Here is an 11,791-nt window from a genome sequence, read left to right as displayed (position 1 = left end):
TGCCATGGCCACTAGTATAAAAAAAAAGACCGTTCACAATCACAAATGACGGTTAATGACATCGCTGCACTATTTTTTTATAAAGCCAAAAATACCCTTCAACCGATAGATAACTAATTTATTCAACTTTCAAATTATATATAAACTGATAAATTAGTTTTCATTCTTTTTTTTTAATGTAATATATTGATTTTTATATTTTACTGTTATTTATAACAATCATTTGAAAGTGCAAAAAATTATTTATTATATGCACGCACGAACAACGTGCCACAATGGCTAGTATTTAAAAATTGGTATAACGATGTCATCAACTGCCGTTTATGAGCATAAATGATCTTTTATTTTATTAGTATATATTTCTTTATTTTTTTGTGAAATGTGAAGTATTGATTTATATATTTATTTTATATTTTAAAACGTGAAAAATTATTTATTACATGAATACAGAACCACATACTAGTTGTTAAATAATTAGAACTTACATCATGCATACTAGATGATGAATCAATATTTTACTTGATGACATAATATTTATATCTTGTGATTTCCAATTCCCTAATACCATATACAATAAAATAAGGGCATAAACATAATTTGTATTCTTGAAGCCTTTACATTAATAAGCAGGTAGGGGATCAACCAAAATCTACTATATAGATTTGGTGATATTTTATGAAAGAAAAGGGGGACATAAAATTTACCAAAACAAGAATATTTGATAGAGGCAGCTAAATCAGTTGATCAAATCTATTTTGGATTGCATTTGTTTCCCAACTCCCCTTTGACTTCCAACTTCCCCAAACCCCTAATTGCAATCTCCAAAGTCCTAAACCTCAACAAAGGCTACTACAATGTATCTTTTATTATATAAAAAATATCAGATTAATAAATAATTAATACATCTATTTTTTTTATTAATTTAAATCAACTACATAACAGTATAATGTATTCTGTCATGTAATTAATTATTTTTTTTATATACGAATTATATAATAAATATATTATATTTATCATATAATTGATTTGAGGTAAAATCAAAATCGATTTGAATTAAAAATTTTATGATGAGGTATGATAAAAATTCTTTTATAAATGTTAGATTGTCCAATCCCAATATCAATTATATTATATGTAAGTATGTATGTATGTGTGTCCCACCAGTTTCCACTTTTGCCCCTCTGCACCTCTCACTTCATACATGCATAATTACTGCATACAGTTGCTAGACGACTTGATCTACATCAATTTTGGTTTGTCGATCCTTAAAGCCATTGGTTTTCGTGTTGATAGATGGAATAGAACCCACAAACCAAAAATATGGAGAGAAAAGAAGTCAAAGAAATACTCCAAACAACCTCATATGGAGATCTGTTCTTCGTATAGAATGTAACCCCCCCCCCCCCCCACTTCACGGTCTCTCTAAATCCCACAAACCCATATATGTATATATATATTGTATGCATGCATATGTGAATCTGTCTTCGCCATATGTGAATGTTTATAGTTCGTGAAGATGGGCGGAAGCAAATGGATGAAGATGGCTCTCGGGTTGAAGCTGAACTCGTGTCTTCAAGTCCCAAGAACAGTTGAGGAATCTCCGCCGGAGGAGGCGCCGCCGCCGTATTCCGCTTCGAGAGTTTCTGACTCCGTCTCGTTGATACCGACAGCGCCGCGAGATTGTCGTCATCGGGTGAGCGTGCCCACAACTCCGACGTCGCCGTCTTCCTCCGGCCTCCTGCTGCCCATAGACTCTTCCGAATCTTCCAAGGTTCAAGAAATGGAGATACATTTCTTTTTACTCTGTCAATGAAATATAACTGTAATCTGAAAAGCTTAATTGCCAGCTAATAATTAATCTTCTGCATTTTGATTCCTTGATGTTTTTTTTGTTTACTTGAGACATTTTTAATATTCTTGAAGTAACAAAAAAACTGCTAATTACAGTAATTGCATGATAATATATTGTTTCCTTCTTGTTTATTTATTGTAAATTCTGAGTAGTTCTTTGAAATGGGATTCTCATCAAATCTTAATGGGTAATTCTTAAGGAGGGAACAACAACTCCTCTTTTGCATTTGTTTATGTCATTTTCAGCTTACATTTCACTTATCAATTTCTTTAACATTATCAGACCTTCTGAATTTAGTTCAAAGATTTCCGCTAATCCCAAAAAGTGCTTTCCATCAACGTGAATACTCTAAATAATCTGATTTCTTTTTCTCTGCCTGTCCATTTTTCATTTTAAAATCTGTTGTTGTCTTTTGATGAGGTTGTTGGATGAGTTGTTTAAAGGGATATGTAATAAGTGGATAGTGATACTTGCATATGCTCTGTCAGGGATATTTAAATTTAGTTCCCAATTTCACCATGATGAGGTGGGGATAAAGTTGTGGAGTCCCATATGAGAAGTATATAGTTATTATCTGGCCCCGCCCCTTATTACCAAAGGCCAAAAGGGTAGAAACTGTGTAATCTTTCCTAGTCCTATTCCTATCACACACTTGACACTTCTTGTTTGTCCAATTCTCACCCCTTTTTATGATGCTAGTCTTCCAGTTGACCAAGGCCAAGGGATGTGTAAAGGGAATAATAATCTTACAGTGTCTAATGATTTCTACTTCTTTTGATACATATGCTTTGAGTCATTTTTGCCAATTGTTAATGCCTCAAAAGCATCATTATTAGCTTTCGGAGCTTGCTTATTGCGCTTTATGCTTCAAAAGTTTATGGGTCGGGGACTCTCGATTTATGCTGTGTTGTTGTGTTTTGACCAACGATGATTGAGTTAATTATTCAACAGACCATCTCTTTGCAACACTTTATTGTACTTCAGTAATATATTTTTATGACAAATGGCATGAATCTATGATACATCTCTTGAAGTAGGATTGTTTGTTATCTGTTGGTGCGCTAATGCCGATATTGTGGCACAGAGATGTAGAGTTTGCCCCCAAGTAATACAATTGAAGTATGTAAGATGTGCAGGGAGGTCCACTTGGTTTCCCACTCTGCATCCACAGCATTGTACTGATTGATGGGGATGACGTTGTGGTATTCCATACTCTGCCACTAATGATACGGTCTGAATCGTGTGTCAATATGTTACATTATTAATGAAGAGCAGCTTAGAACCAACCTTAGCATATGGGAAATTGTAGTTACAAATTGCCGTGGTTCTTTCTTGTATCTAATCTATCTGCGGAGGAACTTAAGGTCGGCCAACTGAAGCTTAATGCAAACAAGTGTTTTTAATTGATGTGTATGTCTGTATGCGTATGCTTACGTTTTCATAACCATTCATGTTGTAATTGATGTGTCTGTAATTTGATTTTAGTGTTTCTTTTGCAGATGATCTGTGCAATATGTCTGACAGCCATGAAGGCTGGCCATGGCCAGGCCGTTTTCACGGCAGAATGCTCACACTCGTTTCATTTTGATTGTATTGCAACTAATGTGAAGCATGGGAAAAAAAGCTGTCCCCTTTGCAGAAAGAAATGGGAAGAAATCCCATCTAGGACCCCTGCAAGTCAGAAACCTCAAGGGAGGAGGACGAACAATTTGTCCCAGCCTGCGAATGATGCCTGGACCACGGTCGTAAGACAACTCCCGCCTCCAAGACTTAGCACTAGTCAGAATATTTCCTCCATTTTTCGTGCTGCTGAACCTGGTATCTTTGATGATGATGATGAAGTTACTATTCCCCAGCGCGACCTCAATCAAGAAAGCTCATCCAGTTACAACACAGATGCTGGCCGGTTTACTGAAGCACTTGAAGTTGAAACATATCCCGAAATTTCTTCTGTCCCAAAATCAAAATCCCATAATAACTTCTCTGTTCTAGTTCATCTCAAAGCTCCAGTTAGTCCTGGGCAACAACATGTGGAGACTGATGGAGCTGGCCCTCCAGTGATATCCCAAATTTCTCGTGCTCCAGTTGATCTTGTCACAGTGCTTGATGTCAGCGGCAGCATGGCGGGTACAAAACTTGTGTTACTTAAACAGGCAATGGGATTTGTAATCCAAAATTTAGGCCCTTCTGACAGGCTCTCGGTGATTGCCTTCTCCTCCTCAGCACGTCGTCTCTTTCCCCTTTGTAGGATGACAGAAATTGGAAGGCAAGAAGCACTGCAAGCTGTCAATTCTCTAATTTCAAATGGTGGGACAAACATAGCTGAGGGGCTTAGGAAGGGCGCCAAGGTGATTACTGACCGCAAGTGGAAAAATCCAGTAAGCAGCATCATACTGTTATCTGATGGACAAGACACATATAACATTAACAGTCCAAGCACCAGCTTCCCATTTGATTATCGGACATTAGTCCCAGTCTCCATGTGTCAAAATGGTGCTTCCCATCTCCACATCCCTATACATGCATTTGGATTTGGCAAGGATCATGATGCAGTCTCACTGCATTCAATCTCTGAAGCTTCTGGGGGAACATTTTCTTTTATAGAGGCTGAGAGTGTGATTCAAAATGCTTTTGCACAGTGCATGGGGGGTCTTTTAACCGTTGTCATACAAGAACTAAAGGTGGAAGTTGAGTGCATCAATCCCATGCTGCAACTCGTTTCAATAAAATCTGGAAGTTACAGAACCACCTTAGTGTCTGATAAAAGAAAAGGCAGCATTGAGGTTGGCGACCTATATGCTGAAGAAGAAAGAGATTTTCTTGTGACAACTGATATTCCAATAGACGGCTGCTCTGAAGAGATGGCTTTGCTGAAAGTGAGATGCATTTTCAAGCAGCCAGTTTCAGAAAGATTAGTAACTTTGGATCCTGCAAGTGAGGTCAAAATTCAAAGGCCAGTAGCAGCTCAGTCGTTGGTTGTTTCCATGGAAGTCGACAGACACCAGAACAGGCTACGATCAGCAGAAGCAATGGCAAAAGCAAGAGCAGCAGCCGAAGGAGGCGACTTAACTTCTGCTGTGTCCATCCTGGAGAACTGCCGTAAAGAATTATCAGAAACTGTGTCAGCAAGAGCTGGAGACAGATTATGTGTCACGTTGGACTCTGAATTACGGGAAATGCAAGAGAGAATGGCCAACCGACGTGTTTATGAAACATCAGGGAGGGCTTATGTGTTGTCTGGATTGAGCTCACATTCCTGGCAAAGGGCAACTGCAAGAGCGGACTCAACTGATAGCACCAGCCTTGTCCGGGCATATCAGACACCATCTATGGCTGACATGGTAAATTTGTCGCAGACTATGTCATTTGGTAATCCATCTCCTCGGCCTGCGGTTAGGCCAACGCAGTCCTTCCCTGCACGACCACATCAGAGGTGATTTTTATCCATCAAAACTCCAACATTCTATCTCAATTAATCAGCATTTCTTATTCATTAGTTAGACAATTTTGTTGTGGGATTCCAACTCTGAAAGAAAGATTTTGGAGTTCAGGGGTGTGTTCAACTTCAAATGTACATCAATGGGAGTATGGAAATGTTGAAATGGTTTTTGTGAGAATGATGAGAAAGTCAGATAGAGGATTTCCAGTGTAAGTCCGATGGATTCTATATGAAGGGATGATGATTGTTTTCTCTTTGAGAGATACGGTATAGCTTTTTGCCAAAATTCCATTGGATTTCTTATTTCATTTTATATATACTCACGCTACATGTATAAAGATTATATCATCTGTTTTATATTTAAATTTTGTACGCCGTATATATTAGATGACATGAGAAATTCGATCCGAGCCAGTTTGCTAATGTATTTTCGACATATATATAGAAAGTTTTCATTTAGTTCCTTCCATTATCCTATTATGCTTTGTCATGATCAGATTATCGATGCGTCTTTTATTTCAACTAACATAATACACACTATGTGTATAAAATCTCCCTTTAAATAAAATAAATGACACAATTTTTATATACATTACGTATATATGTTGATTAAAATAAAAAATGCACCATGATTTGAAATTATAAAAAAAAAAAAAAAGGAAAACCCAATCCATGCCTTAGATGAGGTTTCTATGTCATATATGTTGTATTGTCCAATTTACCAATTGGTTCATGGTTATATTTCTAGGGGAAAAACATAGCTGAGATGTGTTTGATTAATTGCATTTTACACCCTGTATTCTCCAAAAATTGGTGGATTGCCATATCTTCAAAATATTTTTACAATTAAATCAGTATACTGTGAGTATGCACACCCCTATAATATTATAAATTTGCAAATTACAACCCAAAAAAAAAAAAATCAGCATGTGCAACATGTATATCTAATACAAATAAAATTGTGTGATGTATGGAGTAAAAGGACAAGGGTGTAATGGGCCTCTAGTCTTGGGGCCCAAATTATTGTTGGGCTTTCTAAACAAACATAATATGGCCCAACTGGGAAGAATAATTTATGCTTGTTCGGACCTGTGATTATGCAGGAAAAATCTGTATTTTCTCACTGCAGACACAATTTCTTAAGTTGTTTGGTCAGTTTTTTTAATAATTACTTTTTGGAATATGCCATCAAAATTATATTTTAATAAAAGTTATAATTTGTAGAATTATTTTTTAGTTAATTACGCACAATGTTCATTGAATAATTTTTAACTTCATTAATTACCCTTAACAATAGGCTAATATTTAGAATTCAGCTACATCTGTATTCGTATAAGTAATTAGAAAATAATGAATTCAAACGCAATAATTATTTATTTTAAAATCAATTATATAACTATTGGTCCAATTTGGACTTGAATTCTCTTTTATGACATCATTTGCATCGTTATTACATTTTCCCAAAATTTTAAGGTTATTATTAGCCTATTTTAGGGGGGAAAATTAGTGCAGTCCCATTTTTCTAGCAGACTAATTAAGATATAATTATTGTAATAATTCTTGACGAATATTTTATAGAATGTTAAAACATGCTCATTAACTCTTTCTTTTTTACTTGACTATTATCAATAGCTAAACATATTTCTGAACCTATATACATCAATTCTCATATAATCAGATTTTACCTTAAACGACGCAAAAAACGCAAACATAATTTTTTCTAATGGATTTGTAATTAGTTACAGAGACCCTAACCAATATACTGACAGATCTGTTGGGATGACCGGTATAAATTTAATTTTAAAAATTAATAACAGTCAATAATTTTTAAGATAGATAATCTATTGTGACTAATATGAGATTTTCACCAACTTAGTAGAAAATAAATGTAATTGAAGTTTAAATAACATTATAAAATAATATCACGATAATAAAGTTATAACAGTTCAAAAAAAAAAATGCATAAATATTGTGTGGTAGAAGATGAAGAAGATATTCTTAATTGCCTTCCGTTTCGTGTAGGGCTGAAAAATATAATATTTTCAGCACATAAAATTATTAATTATGAGGTTGATATGTGCATGATATAATTTCTCATGCTGGCCCAACAAATTTGGTATAGTAATAAAATAATGTACCATAGGGAAGGGTCCAAACAATGTGACATGCCTCGACAGAGTCTATTTAGGTATCACTCCACGATTTCTTTTATTATTAATATTATTATTATTAAGATTTCTTTTAGTGACAACATACAAGCAGCCAATTATAGACCAAATTATGGTTTTTTTCACTAACAAACATAAATAAACAAATAAAATAAGATGAAAAACATTAATAATTATATTAATATAAATAAATTGAGATACATTGGTTCAAAAACTTAGCAATAATCTTGGCGCTCGCTGTGTATAATTCTGATATGCATTTTTGATAAATTTTCTTTGTCTTTTTATTTTAGATATATATGAACTAAAGAAATTAGTTTCCTTAGTTTCTTCTTTAATCAGAACGTCGTATGAATCAAAGGAATACAAGCTATTGCTGCTCACATAAATTTAATTGACAAAATTGAGATTTTTTTTATTTTATAGAATCAATTATTACGTAATTATATTAATATCAAAGTAAGTAATATTGTTATTTGATCAATAAACTTGTACTATAATAAATTGCTTATAATAATGTTAAATTAAGTGAGACGAAGACCAATTACAAGTAAACTCACACATCTAGTAATATTCGAACTCATGACATTGAACTTATTTACGGGACTTCAAACTTAATTATTAGACTAAAATAACATTAGTGTGTAGTTGAGGGTTCATAATTATAAAATTATGTGGATAAATAGCTAATAAGTTATATATGACTTAATAAAAAAAATTAAATAAAAATTTATATGTACTTTCGATTGACTTATTATATGTAAAATATATATATATATATATATTTAACTAAACTACACTTACAAAGGTTAAAATATACCTCGTTACATGAACGAACATGTGAAAATGTATAAGGGTAATTTGGTTATATAGAAATATTTATCTGACTTACAACGAGTCAGTAATAAGTCAACTGGGTTTATATATAGATTTTTATCCGAATTATCGTTAATATCAGCAAATTCGATAAATTTTGACTAATAAAAAAATTTATTTATTAGACAAAAGCAAACTGTATAAGTAATAAAATAGCATCGGGTCTTGAAACTGCGCTCCTAAATAAGTGAATGGTACGTTTCCCCATTGATTGTTTGCAGGAACTCAACTAAAAGCATTGAGACATTGGAGGAAGATTATCTAATAATATTATAATTTGTGTATTAAAGCATAGAGAATCTATTAAGAAGCTAAGAAAATTATTACTAATATTGGATTAAGAGTAAGCATATTTAGAACTCAACTATTAGGGGTCTACTTAATTATAAGAAAAGGGGTATTTAAGTGGCAGTTCCAATCTAATAATTATTTTTATACAATAATTTATTTTATTTATACATAATTAAATATTTTCTTAAATATGTTGCCTATATTGTATATATAACATATAGATATAAATAAAGTGCAGTATAAAATAAATTTTGCTGGATTATTTTGCAACTCTTAGAGTTTCTCCAATAGTACTGGATTATGGTTGTCTAGAGATTTCTGATTATATCTGAAAGACGTTGAATAATATGAATTATGTTACGTGAGTCTAATATAGCTCAAATTTTTTAATGCTGTGCCATGATTTAAACATTATGATCGTATTTATACATTCTGAAAAAAAAATAATATATATTGATAATTTTCACAAGCATGCACCCCACTGTAAATTAATGACCATAATTGGACCAACCCAACATGTCCGGCAGGAGACTCTAGGGTGGGTTTAGAAGCAAGTTGATTGGTAGATTTCTTTATAAAAATTATTATTATTATTATTATTAGGGTTTTTAATAAATAGTTATGCCTAACCTAGAAGGAATTAATTCTTGTTATGTGTGGTTATTTTCCTACTAATAAAATAAATAATATTAATTCTGATCAGGTGTGGGTTGTGTGGGTCTTTCAAAGATTAATTACATATTGGGTTTTTAATTAATTGATTTGACTTTTATAAAATCATGATCAGGGGCTGAATTAACCTAAATTCTTCTATTTCAGCAACGTGCTTTGAAGCTAATGAAAAAAGACAAATCATAGGGATTTTAATTTGCACTATCAGCTCCTTTGCCAGGAGGTCAAGTTGCAATGAAACTGACAATTCAAAGCTAAGGATTTGGTAAGATTATAGTTCAATTAAGAGGGTTTAGGCCACGATCAGTTTCACTGCACGCTTGCATAATTGATTATTAAAAAATTAATTTTAGAATAAGTGATGAGATGGACATTTTAATTTATCAAAATATCTTTGATAATAAGAATAAGTACATTTATACTTCTTAATATGTGGTCTATTTATCCAAACTGTTCATGTTTTTTTTTTATAATTACAAAAATTACTGTTGACAACCAGAAAGTAGAGGTAATTTGTGTAACATTGTTGATGTTTCTGGTTGGGGGTATATGTGTAATTTTTTTTAAAAATAGAGATGATTTATATAAATGATGTTTATAGATGTATGTATAATATTTCAAAAGGCATGGGTGGTTTATGTAAATAGACCGTATGTTAGAAAATGTAGATTTGTTATCCCTAAGAAATATGCAAAGTTATATTTCAGGGTTAAAAGGGCATTTTTGGTAGTTCCATACAAAATCATAATGTAAATAACAAAGCTAAGATAATAGGTCTATTGTTCGACAGGCATTAGTTACAGAGATATTGGTAATTTATGAAACATTAAAGGTGTTTGTAAGGGAAAAGTATTATTTTAGTACGCTAAGTATGCCTAATTTTAATTTTAGTCCGATAACTACATTCATTTTGTTTAGGTCCAGTAACTTGCGAAATTGCTTACTTTTTGTCCTCTAGTAGATTTTCGGACAATTTTACCCCTATGAGTGCATATGGACTAAAACTGCCTTTCAAAAGTTGCATAGGGATAAAATTATCCGAAAATATGCCAGAGGACTAAAAGTAAGCAATTTCGTAAGCTACTGGACTTAAACAAAATGGACGTAGTTATCTGACTAAAATTAAAATTAGGCATACTTAGCGGACTAAAATAATAGTTTTCCCTGTTTTGTAATTATATCAAATTTTAGGTGAGTCAGATATAATTTATCCTTTGTTCTATTATTTATTTTATTATATTGATGTATTGATTGAATAATAATTAATATATTAGTAGAATCGATATATTATCCAACTACTCACACTTTATGAATAGGGATGGTAACGACTCCAGGTTATATTTGATTCATCGAGATTTTATATTCGTAAAAATACTTCAAAACAAGTCATAACTAGGTTTAGTTCTGGATTTAGGTTTCACCTGAACTCAATCTCGTAAATTTTGAATATATAATTTTACGTAGGTTAAATTGCAGCAAACTCTTCTAAAATTTGGTATTTACAAATATCCCTCATTTTCTGAAGAATTATTAATATCTCCATAATTTTAAAGGTCATCCAACAATTAGCCCTAAGGTCAACAAGGGCAAAATTAACAATTTTAGATTATCTAAAAAAACATAATTTCATTAAATATTAAGAGGGATTTATAATTTCTCAAACAACGAATAGGCATTTATAATTATGCTTAATTGGAGGAGAGCTTGATATAATTTCACCTTTTTACTTATTATACAAGTATTTTTCACCTTGCCACCTTTTACGTAATTCCATAACTTCACCCTCTTGCATTCTTATGGTACGAGGAAATGAGTTAGGATTTAGGAAGGAACAGGAATTTGTAAACTTATTCCAAATACATATTTGGTATAATTTAGGATTAAGAATACCGATTTCTTTTGGAAATGTCCATTCTCGTAAGTGTTGGATCAGGCATTCCACCTCTTACCCATGGATTTTAGCTATTCCCAATAGAGTAGGAATAGATTTTATATATATATATATATACATATTGCTAGAATAATCTTTTAATAAATTATAGTTGCAAGTATAGTCACAAAATAATATATTATTTTGATTACATTAAAATGAACATCAATGTAAAATATTTAAAAAATGCTACCAAAATATAAAAATATATGATATAAATAGTTTAAATTTTATATAAATACGATATAAAGTTATTAACATCTTTATATGCATTTGATCAAATATTACTATAAGTATAAAATATCATATAATAGCATATATACCATATATTATTATATTATGTATTTTTTATATGTATGCTAAAATATATAGATAATAAATAATTAAAAAATTAAGTATATGAAAATATTCAATGATATATATTATAAATTTATAATTAATTTAATATTTCAAAAATACTTGTAACGAGATGTTGCTTAGTTTTTGTTTTTTTTTTAATAATTTTAAGCTTCATTATTTACCAAACAGATAAATAATAGTAATTTAAAAAGTTCTGGTTCAAA

At 31.9% G+C, this 11,791-nt stretch overlaps 1 protein-coding gene across 2 annotated transcripts; it reads left to right on the top strand.

Annotated features, from left to right (window-relative positions):
• The first annotated feature begins 1,231 nt into the window (after positions 1-1,231).
• LOC105170733 (E3 ubiquitin-protein ligase WAV3-like) lies at positions 1,232-5,754 on the top strand. 2 transcript variants are annotated; one of them, XM_011091631.3, is made up of 2 exons: positions 1,232-1,771; positions 3,352-5,754. In XM_011091631.3, the coding sequence occupies exons 1-2, from the start codon at positions 1,517-1,519 to the stop codon at positions 5,287-5,289; spliced, it is 2,193 nt and encodes a 730-aa protein (XP_011089933.2). In that variant the 5' UTR covers positions 1,232-1,516; the 3' UTR covers positions 5,290-5,754. The 2 variants fall into 2 exon arrangements, with proteins under 2 accessions (XP_011089933.2, XP_088740598.1); XM_088884472.1 differs by having other exon boundaries at positions 1,635-3,216.
• The last annotated feature ends 6,037 nt before the right edge of the window (positions 5,755-11,791 follow it).

This window comes from Sesamum indicum, linkage group LG9 (genome assembly GCF_026168435.1).
Source record: "Sesamum indicum cultivar Baizhima isolate 11 linkage group LG9, ASM2616843v1, whole genome shotgun sequence".
Taxonomy (NCBI): Eukaryota; Viridiplantae; Streptophyta; class Magnoliopsida; order Lamiales; family Pedaliaceae; genus Sesamum; species Sesamum indicum.
The sequence above is the reverse complement of the archived record's forward strand: the minus strand, read 5'-3'. Positions and strand labels throughout refer to the sequence as shown.